General features: G+C 41.7%; 1 protein-coding gene and 1 long non-coding RNA gene across 3 annotated transcripts in view; one reads left to right on the top strand and one right to left on the bottom strand.

Moving 5' to 3' along the window:
- LOC310749837 overlaps positions 1–20,747 on the bottom strand; it is an 807,599-nt gene that overhangs the window by 87,292 nt on the left and 699,560 nt on the right. The window lies entirely within an intron of this gene.
- Positions 1–20,747, top strand: part of LOC310749607 (protein FAM169B-like) — a gene marked incomplete at its 5' end in the record, with an annotated part of 59,410 nt that overhangs the window by 1,488 nt on the left and 37,175 nt on the right. For both annotated transcript variants that reach the window (XR_014541682.1, XM_083586862.1), the window contains one exon: positions 19,726–19,859. Coding sequence is in view for 1 of the 2 variants with exons in the window: in XM_083586862.1 (XP_083442988.1) it covers positions 19,726–19,859 (134 nt within the window). The remainder of the gene's footprint in view (positions 1–19,725; positions 19,860–20,747) is intronic.

Consider the following 20,747-nt stretch of genomic DNA (forward strand, 5'->3'; position numbering starts at 1 on the left):
GCAGCCCCTAAGTTGTGGAACTCTCCCCACAGATGCCTGGCACCTATACCACTTTCGGCAAATGCTGATGACCTCTTTACCCTAGCTTTTGACACTTGAGGTGTATATCATAGAATCACAGAATTGTAGTTGTAAGGGACCATGAGGGGAGGGTCATTTATCTAACCACCTGCAGTGCATGAATTTTTTGCCCAAAGTGGGGCTTAAACCTACAACCCTAAGATTATAAGAGTCTCATGGTCTACTGACTGAGGTATCCTGCCTTATTTTTTGTGATTGTAATTTGTTTTAAACTGTTATAACCTGCCCTGAGATCTTAAGGTGAAGAGTGGGTAATTAGTAATAAGCATAATAATCTCCCTGTTAAGGAGGAGGGGGTTGCCTGGGGGGGGGGAGAGGTAGAGAAGAAGGGGGAGGGATGTTGGGGGTAGAAGGAGAGAGAAACATGAAAGACACCCCCCACTTTCAGGGTTATTTTTAAGAACACACACACATCCAGGCAGACACCCCATCAAGCTACTTTGCTGTTTTCTTGCATTTTTCAAGCCCTCTCTGTAAAACTAAGGAACTATTAATTACAGAAGCTGGGGAGGATTTTTGGTGTGTTGTTTTTGGAGGGGGCTGCAAGTTAATGAAATGAGGACACCCAGGGCTCCCCTGAACATTCCTCCAGTCACCCCAGGGTGCCACAGCACACTGGTTGACAACCACTGGCGTAGGGGATAAAATTGAATGCTCTTTGGCTCCATGGGCCAAAAGCACTCCCCAAGCATCACCCTCTGGAAGCGACCATCCAAGTAGGACCAGAACCACTCCAAAGCGGTGCTACCCACACCTAACTTGGACAGCTGCTCCAGAAGGGCTCCAGAAGGATACCATGGTTGGTGGTTTGTAAAACTGCTGAGAGGTCGAGGAGAATTAACGGGGACACATTTCCACTGTTTCTCTCCCAACAAAGGTAACCATGCAGGGCGAGCAAACCAGTTTCTGTGCCAAAACTGGGCCCAATTGAAATGGATCTAGAAAATCAGTTTCCTCCAAAAGTGTCTGGATCTAGTCCGTGACTACCAGCTTAAGAACTCTGCCCAAGAAGGGGAGATGGCAACTGGCCAGTAGAATCTACCAGTTAACTACTTTAACATGGGTCCTACTTTTAATTTCTTGACTTCTGTTTGATTTTTCTTTTGCTTATTTCTGTCTTCTTGGGACCTTTCTGTGTGATTTCCTTTCTCTCTACCCTAGCCTGTACTGCCATCTTATTTCTCATTTCCTCGTCTCTCATGGGTTCACTGAATAGCCATGTAGCCTGCAACCTGCCCATAAGGGTACACATGTTATTCTTTATGTTAATATATTTGTCTCCTTCATGGTTCACTACCTTGTTGTGGCGAAGGGGCTTGAATAACTCAGAGAAGCTATGAGCTATGCTGTGTAGGGCCACCCAAGATGGACAGGTCATAGTGGAGAGTTTTGATTAAACGTGATATACCTGGAGCAGGAACTGGCAAGCCACTCCAGTATCCCTTCCAAGAAAGCTCCATGGACAAAGACAACAGGAATATGCAAATTATGACACTGGAAGATGAGCCCCTCAGGTCAGAAGGCGTCCAACATGCTGCTGAGGAAGAGCGGAGGACAAGTACAAGTAGATTCAGAGCTGATGAAGTGGCTGGGCCAAAGCCAAAAGGTCGCTCAGTTGCGGATACTCCTGGAAGCGAAAGGAAAGTCCAATGCTGTAAAGAAAAATATTGCATAGGAACCTGGAGTGTAAGAACCGTGAACCTTGGTAAGCTGGATGTGGTCAAAAATGAGATGGCAAGAATAAATATTGACATCCTGGGCATCAGTGAACTAAAATGGATGGGAATGAGCGGATTCAGTTCGGCAAAAGCTGTACTGGGATGCAATCTCAAAAATGACAGAATGATCTTGATACGAATCCAAGGCAGACCTTTTAACATCACAGTAATCCAAGTTTATGCAACAACTACCGGTGCTGAAGAAACTGAAATTGACCAATTCTATGAAGGCTTACAACACATTCTAGAAATGACACCAAAGAAGGAAGTTCTTCTCATTATAGGGGTTTGGAATGCTAAAGTAGGGAGTCGAGAGATAAAACGAACACCTGGCAAGTTTGGCCTTGGAGTTCAAAACGAAGCAGGGCAAAGGCTAATAGAGTTCTGTCAAGATAACAAGTTGGTTATCACAAATACTCTTTTCCAACAACACAAGAGACGACTTTACACATGGACATCACCAGATGGGCAGCATCAAAATCAGATTGATTATATTCTCTGCAGCCAAAGATGAAGAAGCTCTATACAGTCAGCAAAAACAAGACCTGGAGCTGACTGTGACTCAGATCATCAGCTTCTCATAGCAAAATTCCAACTTAAACTGAAGAAAGTAGGAAAAACCACTGGGCCAGTAAGACACAATCTAAATCAAATCCCTTATGAATACACAGTGGAAATGAGGAATAGGTTTAAGGATTTAGATTTGGTGGACAGAGTGCCTGAAGAACTATGGATGGAGGCTTGTAACGTTATACAGGAGGCAGCAACGAAAACCATCCCAATGAAAAGGAAATGCAAGAAAGCAAAGTGGCTGTCCAATGAGGCCTTACAAATAGCGGGGGAGAGAAGGCAAGCAAAATGCCAGGGAGATAGTGAAAGATACAGGAAATTGAATGCAGATTTCAAAAAAAAACCCCAAGGAGAGACAAGAGGGCCTTCTTAAACAAGCAATGCAAAGAAATAGAGTAAAACAACAGAATGGGAAGAACCAGAGATCTGTTCAAGAAAATTGGAAATATGAAAGGAACATTTCGTACAAAGATTACCATAATAAAGGACAAAAGTGGAAAGGACCTAACATAAGCAGAAGACATCAAGAAGAGGTGGCAAGAATATACAGAGGAATTATACCAGAAATATATGGAGGTCTCTTACACCCCAGGTAGTGTGGTTGCTGACCTTGAGCCAGACATCCTGGAGAGTGAAGTCAAATGGGCCTTAGAAAGCACTGCTAATAACAAGGCCAGTGGAAGTGATGATATTCCAGCTGAACTATTTAAAATTTTTAAAGATGATGCTGTTAAGGTGCCAGTTACAGATAGGTAGCCGTGTTGGTCTGCCATAGTCAAAACAAAAAAAAAAAATTTTTGCTGTTAAGGTGCTACACTCAATATGCCAGCAAGTTTGGAAAACTCAGCAGTGGCCAGAGGATTGGAGAAGATTAGTCTACATCCCAATCCCAAAGAAGGGCAGTGCCAAATAATGCTCCAACTACCGAACAATTGCGCTCATCTCACACGCTAGCAAGGTTATGCTTAAAATTCTACAAGGCAGGCTTAAGCGGTATGTGGACCGAGAACTCCCAGAAGTGCAAGCTGGATTTTGAAGGGGCAGAGGAACCAGAGACCAAATTGCAGACATGCGCTGGATTATGGAGAAAGCTAGAGAGTTCCAGAAAAACATCTACTTCTGCTTCATTGACTATGCAAAAGCATTTGACAGTGTCAACTGAAGGGAGAGGTGTAGGGATTGCACTTTGTGCCTAAGGAAGGGGATTGCTATCAGTAATCCCTGGACCCTGTACCTGAAGTAAATTCCTGAAGTAAATTCAGTAAGATTCTCTCTTAATCTTGCTTTGCAGTTGCAAGCAAACAGCAGCAAAACCATTTCCTGTGCTTGCCAGCTAAGCAGAAACCGCATCTATTTACCGTATGTGGTCAGACAGAGCGAGGCGGCCGCTTCCTATTGCAGCTTCCTATTGCAGCTTCCTGTTGCAGTAACTCAAGAGAAGAACACACTAACAAGGGCAGGAGGGGGGCTTAGCTGGTCAGATAGCCATATGCCATATAAGGGAATAAGCTTAACCTTGCTAGCTGATTGGAGAATTTGAAGAGGTGGGAAGAGATGGGCAGACTCTCAGGTATAAAGATGCTTGTTTATTTGTATCTATGGGCCAGTCTTTTGGGAACGATTCCACTGGCCACCTCTGTGCACAGATTTCAATAAAACTTTTTTCTCCAAAGAAGAATCTTTCCTGGTGCTTTTTGCTCTCTCTTCGGCCCTGGGGATGCAGGCAAACGATTCCCTGGCAAGGATAAGGCTTCAGCCTTCATTTTGGTGCGTTGGGCCGGGAAATTGCCCCACCCCAGGGGGGCCGGGGAGGGCCAGGCCCGACCTAGGTGAACAGCCCCGGACCGGCGTTCGCGGCTCCAAGTGCGCACCCCTGCCTGTTCGTGGGGGGAGCCGGCCACACCGCTCCGGAGTGGAGACACCCCTGGTCGAGGGAGAAAAGAGGACGGCCGAAGGAGAGGTCCGCAGCGGAACAGGTAAGCCCTAAGGGAAAGGGCGTGGTAGGAAGCCTGGACAGCTTCCTCTGGCTGTGAGCAGTAAAGTGCCGCCAGAAAAGGGATAAAGGGTCTGGCTGTGAGCAGTTGGGTGCCGCCAGAAAAAGGAACAAAGGAACTGGCCGTGGCAATAAGGTGCCACCCCGCCAGACAGGGACGGGGAAAGGGAAAAGGGGAAATAGACGTGGCAGTAGAGTGCCGCCAGTGAGGTTGGGGAAAGGGGAAACAGAGGGAAAATTATTTTGGTGTGTTTTGTGTGTTGCATGTTGGAATTATATTGAGGTGTGTTTTGTATGTTGTGTGCCAGATACTCCAGTGGTTGAATTGTCAAGTGTGGGCCGGGGCTTAGCGTCCCCTTGGCCGAGCGATTGCAGGGCTGTGCATTTCTTAGCAACGCGAGTTCGCTAAGTCACAGCCTGTAGTGGTTGGTGTGTGAAAGGATCTTAAGCCCGGTTAGGAGCGGAGTATCTGAAAAAAAAAAGGGGGGGGTCTGGGGCAAGCTAACGTAGTCCTCTGAAATGCTTTTTAACCAACTGGAAAGCAGCTACGAAGCATGATGATTGGGTTCAAATTGAGAAGAGGAAGAGGATGATGAGGAGTTTATGAAGGGACTAATTGAGTTAGCAAAGAAAGGAAAAAATGTGGACATAGTATCAGACATTGAGATTGCAACAGTATGTACAACCCTATGCGAAAGAAGTGGATGTTAGTTCCCATTTGTTGGCACAGAAGGAATGGATAGAAGCAGAAACCAGGGCGTCCCTCCATAAGTCCCATAAGGCACAGAAAAAGGGTGGGACTGCAATGATGCCTCTACGCAGAGTGTATGACCCACCAGCCCCCCAGGACAGGGTGGGGAAGCACCACCTTGCACTTATACAGTCCAACATGTGCCTTTTTCAAGTGCTGATGTGTGTGTGCAGTTGGAGAAATTAGAACCCTACCTTTGAGGAGAACCCAGATGATATTGCCATAAAGGCTGCCTTTGTAGCTCAGGCAGCGTCCGATATTCGCCAAAAAAAAAAAAAAAAATCCAGAAGCCTGAGGGGTTCATCGGCCATGGGCTGGAATAGATGTTGAAAATAGCTCAAACCACTTGCAATCAGAGAGATGAGGAAGCCCAGAGAAAAAAGGAGAAGTATCAGGCTAAAAAGCTAATGGCGCTGCAGAGCACCACACCCATTCCCCAAGAAAGAGGAAGTGCCCGGGGAGGAGGGCGAAGCCGTCTGGGGAGGAATCAGTGCGCCATCTGCCGACAGGAAGGGCACTGGAAGAGAGAATGCCCTATTCTATTATTAGGAAGAGATTTGTTGGTAAAGTTGCAAGCCCAAATTACTTTTAAGCCATCGGGAGAAGCCACATTGTCCACTATGTCACTTGGGGAACTGGTTGTGGAGGCACCCTTGAGGGAACATTGGCGCCTGATGGTGGTAAAAGAAGAGGAGGGACCCATCCCCGCCAGTATTCTGGAACAAGTGAACCCTGCGGTATGGGCTGAAGGTAACCCCCCAGGAATGGCAAAGAATATCCCACCAATAATTGTGAAGCCCAAGCCATTTGCTAACCCCGTGGCAGTAAACCAGTACCCAATCCCCCGGCGAGCTGCAGAAGGAGTATGGGTCCATTTAGAGCGGTTACTTCGCCATGGCATTTTAAGACAATGCCAATCACAGTGGAACACCCCTTTGTTAACAGTGAAGAAAGGAAGCAGGCTATTATCCTGATACCAGAGCCAAAGAACTGCAGAGAACTCCGTGGCTTTCTGGGGTCTGCAGGATTTTGTAGGATATGGATATTTAATTACAGCATCATTGCCAAGCCTCTACATGAGTCAACCAGAGGAACTGAGAGAGACCCCTTTGTTTGGGGCACAGAACAACAGCAAGCCTTCGTGAATTTGAAGAAGGCACTACAGCAAGCCCCAGCGCTTGGCATCCCAAACCCTGAGAAACCCTTTACTCTATTCGTGGATGAGGACCAAGGGACAGCGAAAGGGGTTTTGTGCCAAAAATTGGGAAGCTGGCAACAGTCAGTGGCATACCTATCTGAGCGCCTGACGCCTACAGAACAAGGCTTACCACTGTGCATGAGAGCAGTTGTGGCAGTAACCACCCTACTGAACAAAGCAGACAAATTCACTTTTGGCCAAGACACTGTTTGTGTGACCCCGCATGCAGTCCCAGCTCTGCTTGACATGAAGGGTACCTATTTTCTCTCCCAAGCGAAGATGAGAAAGTGCCAGATGTTACTGCTGCATCCGCGTTTGAAGTTCCAGGTTACCACCGCCCTCAACCCAGCTACCCTGTCCCCGGTAGGAGAAGGTGAGGAGCAGATGCACGATTGCATTGAAGTAATGGATGAAGAATATTTCAGCAGGCCTGACCTTAAAGATGAAGCAAACCCCCACTGGCCTTCATGGTTTGTGGATGGAAGCAGCTTTGTTAAGGCTGGACAGCGGAAAGCAGGCTATGCAGTGGTAGCCTTGGAAGACCAAGTGATCGAAGTGCAGCCACTCCCGCCTGGAACGTCGGCCCGGCTGGTATAAATAACAGCGCTCACCAGAGCCCTGACCCTAGCAAAGGGACAGAAGATAAACATTTATACTCTAAGTATGCCTTTCTGACTTTACATGCCCATGGAGCCTTATGGAAGGAAAGAGGTTTGCTTACCTCCAGAGGAAACCAGGTGGCCCACCCACAAGCCTTATTGGACCTCCTGGATGCAGTATGAGAACCTGAGGCAGTAGCAGTGGCACACTGTTATGGACACACAAGACTGGACCAGGAGAAGTGGTCAGAGGAAACCGACTAGCCGACAGAGTGGCCAAGGAAGCAGCCCGGGAACCAGCCCCCAGCGTCAGTTATTGGAGCACTGGTCCCTGGAAGGATCTTGAACACCGCTGATAAGCCAATATACACTAAAAAGGAAAGGGACACTGCAGATGCTCAGAGGTGACCATGCCCAAAGAAGGATGGTACCTTACTCATGATGACAGAATATGGATCCCAGAGTCCCTTTCTCGGCAGATTACTCAGAGATACCATGAGTCCACCCACATGGGACCAGATGCCACAACCAGACAGCTGAAGCAGTGCTTCTACATAGCCCACCTTTATCAACTGGCAGCCCAGATTTCCAGGAAGTGCCCGCTATGTCAAAAGCATAATCCCAGAACCGGACCCCTTGGCTCCCCCGGGGATTCAGCATAGTGGAACTGTACCCATGGAAGACCTTGTTGTGGATTTCACTGAATTGCCCCGCTGTGGACTATACCGCTACCTGCTTGTGGTGGTCTGCACGTATACAGGATGGGTTGGAGCTTGGCCTACCAGAACTGAGGGGGCGTCCGAGGTAACCAGCTGCCTGTTATAGAAGATCATTCCCCGCTATGGACTACCTAGGTCAATAGGATCTGACAATGGACCAGCCTTTGTCCACTCAGTTTTGCAATAACCCCCCATGCTAGTCAAAATGTGCAGTTTGATAATTATGTGCAGTAATTCTCCCGAGATTTTTTTTCTCTTTCTAATAGGTGGACCCACGAACGCACCCCGTGTGCTCTGACTGAACCCCTGCACTAGTTCGAGCCGGGTGACGAGGTGTGGATCAAAGACTGGGCCCAGACACCTCTACAACCGTGTTGGAAGGGTCCCCACACTGTCCTGCTGTCCACACCCACCACTGTTAAAGTCACCGGCATCACCCCGTGGGTCCACCACACCCGAGCGAAGAAAGTTGTGTCTGACTGGTCAGCTACGCCAAATCCTGATGATCCTCTGAAGCTAACCATCTCCAGAAGAGCGCTAGACGACTGCCCTGCTAGGGTCACTCCGGACGCTGACCCTTCTACACACGGCTGAAGAAGGTGGATGGGAGGGGCGCCCGCAGGCAGCGCTCCCACCGTAGTTACCCGACAACCAGACAATCCAGGCGCAGCTCCCCCTGGACTGATTTTATTAAGCCCAGACAACTTTACCCCTCTTGACGTGCTGACCCCTTCTGAACGTCCCTTGAACGCTTGGGTTTATTCTTGTGGTTGCCATTATATCTACGATTCTTATAGGCGACCGTGGGGTTACGCAATTTGCGTTCATGATGGTTGAGTAGCAGGAAAGTTGCTTCAAGTAATAGGGGAGGAGTTGCTGGGTAGGAATAATCTTACTGCTTTTCTGCTTCTGTATGCCCTGCTTGATGCAATGTGTGCAAAATATGATGGGGAAGATGATGTCCCGCAGGATGGGGCCCCGTGTCATGACCCTCACTGCTCTCCTCCAGGAATACTATGAACCCGAGCGACCAGAACGAACCTAAGTATTAGGTTGTTCATAAGAAGAGGAGGGAGTGAAGGGAGAGGTGTAGGGATTGCACTTTGTGCCTAAGGAAGGGGATTGCTATCAGTAATCCCTGGACCCTGTACCTGAAGTAAATTCCTGAAGTAAATTCAGTAAGATTCTCTCTTAATCTTGCTTTGCAGTTGCAAGCAAACAGCAGCAAAACCATTTCCTGTGCTTGCCAGCTAAGCAGAAACCGCATCTATTTACCGTATGTGGTCAGACAGAGCGAGGCGGCCGCTTCCTATTGCAGCTTCCTATTGCAGCTTCCTGTTGCAGTAACTCAAGAGAAGAACACACTAACAAGGGCAGGAGGGGGGCTTAGCTGGTCAGATAGCCATATGCCATATAAGGGAATAAGCTTAACCTTGCTAGCTGATTGGAGAATTTGAAGAGGTGGGAAGAGATGGGCAGACTCTCAGGTATAAAGATGCTTGTTTATTTGTATCTATGGGCCAGTCTTTTGGGAACGATTCCACTGGCCACCTCTGTGCACAGATTTCAATAAAACTTTTTTCTCCAAAGAAGAATCTTTCCTGGTGCTTTTTGCTCTCTCTTCGGCCCTGGGGATGCAGGCAAACGATTCCCTGGCAAGGATAAGGCTTCAGCCTTCACAACCACAGCAAACTATGGCAAGTTCTTAAAGAAATGGGAGTGCCTGATCACCTCATCTGTCTCCTGAGAAATCTCTATGTGGGACAAGAAGCTACAGTTAGAACTGGATATTGAATAACTGATTGGTTTAAAATTGGGAAAGGAATACGACAAGGCTGTATATTGTCTCCCTGCTTATTTAACTTAAATGCAGAATTCATCATGTGAAAGGCTGGACTGGATGAATCCCAAACCGGAATTAAGATTGCCGGAAGAAATATCAACAACCTCAGATATGCAGATGACACAACCTTGATGGCAGAAAGTGAGGAGGAATTAAAGAACCTTTTAATGAGGGTGAAAGAGGAGAGCACAAAATATGGTCTGAAGCTCAACATCAAAAAAACTAAGATCATGACCATGATCCATGGTCCATGGAGTCACGAAGAGTCGGACATGACTAAACAACAACAACAACATATTTGTGCTTAAGGAATATGACATGAGAAGTGACCTTTGCATCCACATAAATTTCCCTTCCTTCCTTGACATCCGAAAACTGTGCAGCATAGCAAGTGAATTGTAAGGGTGGTATTCAACTAAGTATTACTCAAAGGAGACATTAAAATAAATGAACATGAGTAAGCCAGATCTATGCATTACAGCATGTCGAGTGAAACTTAGTTGAATGCCACCCTAAATATTTAGACCTGGATTGAGATATGTCCTACTCATTTCAGCATCCACAACATACATTTTCAAATGTAATTCAGATATCATTGAGGGTATTTTGATCTTCTAGTTTTGTAGAATTTGTATGAAAAAGATTCATGAACACGATCTATTTTAAAACATTGCACCTGTGCTTTTATAGTACATGAGCAACATTATGTATTCTAAATAAAAAAAGCATGCGGAAAATCCTTATCATGCTTTGTGATGAATTTGCCAAGTGACTTCCAGGTTTTAGGTCAAGCACACACACAGCCTTCTGCTTAGTTACACATTTAAAAGGTTGCCTTTTAAACTTACAAAACTGCAGTCTGGTGACCGGTTTTAGCAAGACAGCATTGCTGACAACAGATGGCAAATAGCTCTGATGTAATTCTTATTTGCAATTCATTCTTGTGAAGCTTCACAAACATTTTCATACAATTCGCAAAAAGTGCCTCTCTATACATTTGTTGCGCTCTGAGACTTCAAGTCAAATTAAAACAAAAACATTTTGTATTGTATTGTTGGGATTCCTGTGGGCTCATGTGATGCTTTTGGTAAAGATTGCCTTGTGGCAGTTTTGAATAAGTGCATGTTTGGAAGCAATTAAAGGTCTGTGTCCTTTAAATAATGCTTATTAGTACATAACAGATGCTGTTTAGAAACATCATGCTTTTTAATAGGCTCTGCTTTCAGACTGAATAGTTGTTTTTCAACCCTGACTGTCAGTCAGAACGCTTAAAGGTATAGCATTGTTTATGCAAAGTGTAAGTCAATTTTCTGCTTTGAAATTAAGCTGCTAATCCCACACCTTTTCTTTTCTTTTTTTTACGCATACCAGTAACATATTCTTTTTTCCTCCACCTCCAGTTTTCTATACAGTCATATTTTGGAGATATGTCAAACCCCCACAATTGAAACCTTTATGTCTCTGCTTTATCATCAAAATTGATTTACTTGTCTCTGATTGATGCCTCAGAATTAAAGTTGGTTGCACAAAACTATACCACCATAAACCTCAGTTGGTCTATTTGTTAGAATTGTTGGTAGTATATTTTTCTTTTCTTTCTTTCTTTCTTTCTTTCTTTCTTTCTTTCTTTCTTTCATTTGTGAGCCGCCCTTTTGCCAAATGATATTCAGGACTGCATTCTTTCAGCCTTATTTTCCCATCTGTAATAAATAAATCAGATTTCTTTCAAATCAGGTGTGACTGTTCAGACCTTCTTCCTCTCTTTGATGAAAATAATGATGGCTCTGCTTGATATTCCTACTTCAGCTTTGGAAAGCAAAGATTTGAGTAATTTTTCCTATGATATTGCTGCAGCTTGAATTCCTTCTCTAGTTGTATGCAGTTTTATATTTTTAGCTTAAAATTATTATATTATTTATGATTTTCAGTTTTATACATTTCAATAATTTTACAATCATTTTAACATTTCAAAACTCGACTTCCTTCCCCCTCTTTCTGCAGTTCCTTAATTTTTTATATATATTTTCGGCATATTCCAAATTAAATTAATTTACTCATTTATTCATCTACCTTATAAAACTGCAGGTTGTTACAATAATCCTGCCAATGGTCTTATATGTTTACAGTTTATTTGTAAATATTCAACAAACCATTTCCATTCTTTTAAAAAAAGTTTGTTATCTTGATTTCTTATTTTTCCAGTAAGTTTTGTCATTTCTGCATATTCCATAAGTTTTTGTACATTCTTCTTTCGCTGGGACTTCTTCTTTCCATTTTTGGGCAACTAACATTCTTGCCATTGTAGTCACATAAATGAATAAATTTCTATACAGTTTGGATCGTTCCATCCCTATAATTTCCCAAATGAAAGCTTCTGTTTTTTAAAAAAATGTTATTTCAAATATCTTTTTCAATTCATTAAATATATCATTTCCCAGTAAGCTTTAACCTCACTACAAGACCACCACATATGATAAAAAGAACCTTCTTTTTCTTTACATTTCCAATACTTATTTGATTTTGATTTATACATTTTTTAATACATTTTTGCCAATTTCCTCGGTGTTAAGTAGGTACTATCGATGTGACGTTTTCAAATAATTTTCTCTTAAACCATAGCATGTTGTAAGTTTTATATCCATATTCCACAATCGTTCCTATGCTTCCATATCTATATTATGACCAATATCTATTGCCCAATGTATCATTGAGGATTTTACTTGCTCATCCTTTGTCTCCCATCCAATAATTATAAATTTTAGATAGCACTTTTTCATTACGTTCCAACAGATCTCTCTCCAGTTGTGATATTTGTTCCCCAAACCCTCGCATCCTATCTTTCTTAAATACTTTGTCCAAATGATGGTATTGTATCCATGTTGTTAATTTTCCTGATAATTCCTTAAATTATTTCAATTGATGCTCTCCTCCCTTGTTTTAATAAATCTCTATAAGTTGCCCGTCCTTCTATCATATTATTTTTCTTTACCCCTATAGCTTCCAACAATGAGAGCCAAAGTGGTGTTTTTGCCTCTAATAAATTTTTGTATTTATCACATACTCTATACCATTTTTTTCTAATTATATGATTTGTAAATCCTTTTTGTACTTTCACCTTTTGATATCATAAATAAGCATGCCAACCTAAAATATTATTATGGCCTTCTAAGTCTAAAATATGTGAATTCTCCAATGTCATCCATTCCTTCAACCAACAAAGACAAGGTGCTTCATAGTATAATCTCATTTTTTGTTTTTAATTCCAGTTTTTTTTAAAACTTACCACATTAGTATTACATCAGATTTGTAATTCTTTAGCAAGCAAGCAGATTTATAAAACTTGTCAATCCAGATATTTTCTTCTATGTGATACAACATTCTCCTACCACATAGAATAGAGTGGCTGGGGAAACCCAGCCAGATGGGTGGGGTATAAATAAAATATTATTATTATTATTATTGAATTTTTTCATTGTGTGAGATAGGTGTGTGGTTTTTAAACATAATATAGCTACAAAAAACTGTTTGAATTGGAAGTAAGGGATTTTAAATATTCAAATACTAGTAAAATCTACAATGCTGGATAAATTCCAGGTTAACTTTAAACTCCAGAAAACATCTGTCTGTTTATTACACACCATATTTGTTGCAGAAGATGAATAATAATTTGCATGAAATGCTATATTTCCTAACAGCAAATCTCAACAACAACAAAATCTCATGGGCCAATAATTTGCTGAAAAGTTCTGGAGTCTCCTTCATTGGTTCTTTATTAGAGGAGTCTCTTTGATAATACTTTGTATTATGTGACAAGTGGGATCTGCAACAAAATATTGAAAAATCCACTATTCCAGCCAGTCAGCCTGAGCATACTACATAAGACTGCATTTCATCCCCCCTTCCACTCAGTTTTCCACTTCAGGCTGCCGGTTCCTCAATAGTTAGCATTCTGTTTTTTATATTTCTGCAAACCCACATTAACTCCTTCAGCCTTCCTAAACATGCTTGATTGAACCAGTAAAGCCTTTACTCGGGGACAGGCATGATCTCTATTTGAAAGTGGGTAATTATATCATTGATGTACCCAGGGTGGAAATAATTTGATTATTCATCACTTTAACAGCACTGATGTCAGCTGTAGGTTGATATAGTAACTGAAGGTTATGAAGGTCAGGAGGGAGTTTAGAGTGGCTGGAACCTCATCTCTCAATGACAACACAAGGAACATGGGATTCTTATTACAAATAAATCCTTTAAAATGCCATGTGAGTCATAAGTGGGTAACTGGCAGAAGATTAGTAGGAGTACCATCCATCATACTAAAAAGTGGCAGGTGTCCCCTTTTCACCGCAGATCTTGCCTCTTTTATGATTGCTTTGGGATTCTTTCCAAAATCTCTCTTTTGGGTCATTGCCCAAAGGGGGCAGGATTTAACAGTGAAAAGGGGGCAGGGCACCTGTCACTATTTAGTTTGATGGGTTGTAGTCTTACCAGTTTACCTATCATAAGGATGAGTTGCCCTCTTTGTTTCCCACATCAGCCACTACACTAGGAGAATTTGAAGGTTTTCTTAAAGGCACTTTCATTTGGAGAGTTGGTAGTTTCTATAACTTGAAATTCCACTAAGAACAGCTTTAAGCAAATAAACTTAAGTGTGGTCAGTTCTTGAAAGAGATCTGGCTTGCTTGCAGAGGTTTGGAACATAAGATTGGTTAAAATACATACATGACAGCTTGATGGCCTTTTTATTGAACTTGCAGGATTTTACATAAAAGCATTGTGTTTTTCCTGTTGTACTGTAGAGGCAAAATTCTTTTGGTTATGGAATAATAATATTTCCTGCTGGCTTCAGGCCGTGCTGAATCAGTAATGAGGTGATCTAGGCATGTGGGTTTGAATGACCATAATTTTAGTTCAAGACAGTAAATAACTATTCTACAGTTAATCAGAACTGTGGTTTTATAGTGGGATTTACATGATGCAGTGATTAAGCAATCATGTCAACATATGCCATTTCCATCCATCTTAAATCTCAAGCAAAGTGAGTTTGGAGGCCACCGTAATTAACTCTAGTATGTGTCCTATTTCACAAAATTCCTTGCAGTTTGATTGGCAGTTTGAATACAAGTTGAATCTAAAATCAAAGTTGCGATTGGTTTTTCCCCCCCAGCTGACTATCTTTGGAAAGCAAATGTGCTTATCTGCAAAGTTTTTATGGCATGCTAAGCATTTTTATGCCAACAATTTTCTTTTTTCCTTTCTTTTAAAAAATACTGTTTTTATTTATTTTCATGGTGCAGAAGATAAATATTGAGAAAACAATTGTTACAACAGTAAACAAGTAACTTGTCCTGATAAAATTACAGACTTTTTATCATGCTATGTGTTAAAGTTTCATTCGATAACTCTAAGAGCTCACACCACATTTTCCCATGAGTGCTGGGTGGATTCCTGCCACAGCCTGAACTATGTATGTATTCAATAAACAGTTGCCACATGCTATAAAAGGAATATGGATAGCATTTGCCCTTTGCTGCTTTCACCTGGCATAGTCTGTCATACCAAGAATCATTGTTCAGCCCATCACTGGTTTTCCAACATCTGGCTGTCTCCATACAAGCAGCAGTCAATAGAAAGGCTAAAGAGGTCATCTTTAGGATAATCACGAGTAGACAGGATCCTAAGCGCAAGTGGTGCTATTGCAGCGGACATTTCAATTGTTTTCTTGTATATCAAGCTTATTTATTTGAAGAGAGCATTCCAGAAGGGTTTGATGATGTCACAACACCACTACATATGGAAATATGTACCTTTGACTGCGCATCCCCTCCAACAATTTTCTGAGCCATCATTTCCTCCTTTAAAATCTAATGCAAGTGAAATATATGCTATTGAGTTGTCATTCAGTCATTCAGTTCAATCAAATTAAAATGGGATACCTTTTAAACAGTGTAACCCTAAGCATGTCTATTCAGAAGTAAGTTCAATTGAGTTTGGTGGTGCTTACTTACAGATAAGCAAGTATAGAATTACAGGCTTAGTTTTGTTTCCTAAATATAAGTCAAGCATGCTATATCAGTTCTCAATTAATTTAGGGCAGTGAATTTTTTTCTGGATAACCAATTTTATTGTCCAAATTTAGGCAGATCTGTGGCAGATGCTTAGGATGCTCTGCAGGTGGATAGATACAGTAAGTACAAAATGTCCTTTTGTACTGGAAGGTGGAAGCTATTGTAAAGTATTGTAGAATAAAGGATATGAAAAAAAACTTAGGAATCTTCTTCCAACCTCTGTCATGAAGGTGTGATTTCCTGTACCTAAAAGCCTAAGTTTGCAGTTGTTAAAATCAGTTAAACAAGTCCAGAAATAAGTCATCCAAAAAAGGAAATTGGCTGATTGCTTTTAAGATCTCAGTGCTAATTTTAATTGAAGAAAGGACACCTTTTTAGGTGCCTTAGATACGGAGCTCTTTCTCTCTTCCTTTCTGAAACTGGTCTTTTCATGATTAACAGAAGACTCCTAGACAGGGACATAAACTATGTATGTTATTTCCTTTAGATTCAACAGAAATATTTTGGTGTGAATGTAGCTAATTACTACATGTAAAAGACCTGAGGCTGCAACCTGCTGCTTTGAGACCTTTGTTGACATTGTTGCTGTAGAATCAGCCTATGTGATGTCATGACCTTGTTTACCAGCTTGGGTTATTTAAGATGGCAGTCCCTCTCAGCTCTGCAGAAATGCAACGGCTAGAATGTCTGGAATCTCTCAAATGCAAGAGGCCTCTTCTTCTAAATATACTCTCTGGATGGTTGCACCGTATCTTTTCTGCAGTTGCAGAGAACCCCTCATATTTTATTACTCTCATTTCCCCCCTTTGTTGGTGACGGTCATATAAGTTTGTTCTGTTTTAAATAGATTCAAACTGGTTCATTGTAGCTTTTCTGGCTCAATATTCTCTTAACACGTAGCTGTGGATGAATAGCTGTTTTAAATGTAATCCAGCAATTTAAATTGGCTACAAAGTTCTCCTTGGAATTTTGGAATCTCCAGTTACAGAGCTGTTGAAAGAGACACTCCATAACCCAGGCAGTTGCAGAAAACAGTATCTAAGTAGAAAAAGGAAACTGGCAAATTTTATCCCACCCCCAACTTTTGGATTTTTTTTTACTTCTCTCTCATCACTCTGTGAGACAACAGCAAGAGTTGTTTTGTCATGTATAAAAACATTTTGGGCTTATGGAAACAGAATATTTATGAGATCTGCTTTTGCAGTTCAAAATATTTTAGAAAGAAGAGTGGCACGTGTCTGTATCTCATCTTACATTTTGAGAAACAGACATGCTGAAGAAGTTGAATGGCAAATGCAGCGCCATCTCGCCTACTGAAAAGTTAAATACCCAGATTTGAAAGTAAATTAAACTTATGACACTATATTTTCTGCTGGGTTAAACAGAACATGAATAACATTATTGCTGATAATGCCAAGGTTGCAGGTTCGATTCCTGTATGGGACAGCTGCATATTCCTTCATTTCAGGGAGTTGAACTAGATGATCCTCAGGGTCGCTACCAACTCTACAATTCTGTGATTCTATACTATGATTCTATACTGCCTAGTATGTTGGGTGCAAGAATATTGCCCTGTGATATTTTCTGTGCTTTTTGTATTTCTATATATTGATCATCATCACACAAGTTCAAATGAACCACTGTGAAGAATACTGTACTTGCTAAGAGATTTTGAAAGGTTAAGAGATTTATGTTGCCAGCATGTTTACAGGAGGGACAAACAAAATGCTGTATCCATAATTCAGGCATTACTGGGATAGAATACAGGGTGCTTTTCAGCTTCATAGATGGAATGCCACACATTTTGCTGTTTATGGAACACATACCCAGAACTTAAATCTGTGCATAAAGACTTTAAAAATAAGATTGGTATTAATCCTGCAAAGCATTCCTCTATTTAAAAATATCTTATTAGCGCATTAAATAATAATGATGTCTCATTTTGTTCCTAATGTGGAGTGGATCCCCTTTGCCTAATATGGTTGTTTGACATACTTCTAGGAGGGCCTGTGTCCCTCTCTTATATCCCCTCACCAACCCCACGGTTTCTTTAGTACAAAGTGCTGACTTACGCTTTGCAGTGGAAATTAACCGGTGTTGTATTGCTCAGATTGTGATTACTCTTGTATGCTATACTCCAGTATGCTTGCGCTCACAGTCTCAAACACAGATGTTGTTAATATGGCCTGCCTTATTTTGAGGTTCGCTACCCACCATTCTATGGGACGCGGGTGGCACTGTGGTCTAAACCACTGAGCCTAGGGCTTGCCAGTGAGAAGGTCAGCGGTTCGAATCCCTGCGACGGGGTGAGCTCCCGTTGTTCGGCCCCAGCTCCTGCCAACCTAGCAGTTCAAAAGCACGTCAAAGTGCAAGTAGATAAATAGGTAACGCTCTGGTGGGAAGGTAAACGGTGTTTCTGTGCGCTTCTGATTTTGCCAGAAGCAGCTTAGTCATGCTGGCCACGTGACCCGGAAAAACTGTCTGCCCTCAAACGTCAGCTCCCTAGGCCAGTAAAGTGAGATGAGCACCGCAACCCCAGAGTCGTTCGCGACTGGACTTAACAATCAGGGGTCCTTTACCTTTACCTTTTACCCACCATTCTGGCTAATATTCCTAGGAAATATTAGGCCTTAAGAAGGTAGCTTGAGAAGGCCAGGAAGTAATTTTGAAGCCTATCCTGCTGAATGGCATTTTGTAGTGGCAGGAAAATGGGTGTAAAGGTGACCCAATAACCCTCTTAGATAAAGTTTTCACTCAAAACAGTTGGGAACAGAGCAGTTTCGGTGTGGCGGATTGGGGGAGGCTTTAACACTTGCCCCTGCTCTCACTGCCTAAATCTCCCCTCCACCCGACTTCCCCACTAATGTTTAACAGATCTGTTAAATTAGTTAAATAGATATAAAATATATATTCCATTTCTTGCAAAAACATTTACTTTGTTTAGAAAATGTCCATAATCAAAGACTTTGAATGTACAGTAGTGGACAAATTATTTAATGTGCAATGTATCTCAGTTGCAAGGTTGAAAGCTTTGAAAACCAAAGGGATTTTAGTCAGTGGAGCACGTTTGAAGGAAATAGCTCTTAGGTTTGTTTTGCCAATTTGGAAATTCTCAATTCTTTGCTTATGCAGAAATCTAAGAAGAGGCCATTTTGAGCTAGTTGTTATTGCTGTGGTTTTGTTATAACATAAGAAATTAGGTAGATACATTTTTCTACCTTTCCTTGAAAATGTTATAGTTACTTTGTGGTTCTGGCTACTGTGGAGGAGCAAAATTGTTCCTGTAGTTTTGCTGCCACTTTATATACTCTCATTATATATACTCTTGTATATATTCTCATTTTAGGCCCTCCTATGTGAGACAGAATGAGTGATCCTACAAAAAGTTGTACACCATTGTGGTCAAAGTTTGAGTTTGGAGAGGAGTAGGGCTGTCACTCAATTAAACAAAAATATTCAGTATTTTTTTTTTACCATTCTGTAGCAAAATATACTTTCTTTTGTTATTTTAAATATAATTATTAATCATCCTATATAGCTCTCTGAGTGAAATGCATATTTTATGAAGCATGTGTGTGTATATAGCAGGCATTCTCTTAGAACAGGTGTGGTCAATCTGTGGCCCTCCAGATGTTGCTGAATTGCCGCTCCTGTTGGCCTTAGCAAATGTAGCCATTGCCCTGGGATGATTGGAGTTTTAGCTCAGCAACAATTGGAGAACCAAGCATTCCCCACACCTGCTCCAGGTGTTGTTGGACTCCAGCTCCCATCAGGCCAAGCATGCATAGCGAATGGTCAGGGATGATGGGAGATGGAGTCCATCAGTGGCCACAGTTCCCCATCCATAAGTAAGAAAATGAAATAATATATTTTAGGATAGCACATGGAATCTGAAATTTTTATAACTACTTGTGTTAAAGTTCATTTTAGTTTTTAATCTATTAATCGAACCACTTAATTTATTAAGTGTTGCAATCCTAGTGAGAAGTAGCATATTTAATAGTAAATCACCACAGCACTGCTTAAAAATATTCTTATTATTACATAAAGGAGTGTGTGAAGAACTTCATTGTATTTTCTTCACAAGGCAATGATGATACCCGACAGCACAGTTTGACACTCATGTTGTGTTTGACCAGTACACATAAACAGGCCAATATTTAACATTCTCCTTTCACCTAGATCATCTTTATCCAGTGGATATTAAAGGTGGAAAACCCGAGGCTCTGGAAGAAGAAGCTCATTCATATTATACAAAGATTTTAGAGGAGCCATCATCTGCTGTTGAGTTTTTATCTATTCCAGGAAGAGGGAAAGTAAGTGTAGTTTATTTCTTCTTTCTAGATAGTAGCAAAATGAAATCACCCTTGCCCAGAATTCTTTGTAATGATGACTTGGCTAGTCCCATGGAGTTAAAAATCACTACATGTTTCAAGCCAAACTATGACTTTTTAGTTTCTTGATGAGAGTGAAAGAGTCTCTAAAGCAGAAGTGGGCAAAATGCAACTTAATAACTTAAATTCATACGGGCTGAAATTAAAAACAAGCAAAAACTACTTGCTAGGCCAGGCAAAGGCCATTATTGGCCATATCCATTTAGAGTTATGGTAAAGTATTTCTCCAGTGCAGAATCTTGAGCTTGAAATGAAGCAAATAGAATTTATTTACCCTGTTGATCAGGAAGGGACAGAAGCCCAGTTTTCCAATATGTAAATCAGTTCAGATCAATCCAGAGTTGTGTAATTGCCTGCCAGCTGTAGGTGTTAGTGTTGTCCATGCCTGTTTTCCTTGCCTTTTAGAGAGGGCTTTGAAACATGAGCCCATTGGTTTGCCTACAATAGCTTACTTGACTTAATCCCACCTCAGCAACTGGTTTCCTGAAGCAATTGCTTGGGCTTCAGCACCCTGTCAAGTCCTATCCCACAAATTGTAGTAACGGCCACCAACTTGGATGGCTTTGAAAGAGTATTCATGGAGGATGAAGCTTATCAGTGGTGTAGTGGGAATAGACTACACCGAACAGGAGTCAGTTGATTTCTTCAGAGTACAGCAGCTGGCTGGAGAGAATTCTGAAACATAGGGCTCGTCCACATTTCTGCTTTCCCCACTCCTTTCCTCCAGGGATATATTGCTTTTTACTGCTGAAATGAAGCAAACATCTGTTGGGTTTTCTGCAGCTTGACGTTTGCTCCGATTCAGTGGTA

This window comes from Podarcis filfolensis (genome assembly GCF_964270895.1).
Source record: "Podarcis filfolensis genome assembly, chromosome: 14".
NCBI classification, from domain to species: domain Eukaryota; kingdom Metazoa; phylum Chordata; class Lepidosauria; order Squamata; family Lacertidae; genus Podarcis; species Podarcis filfolensis.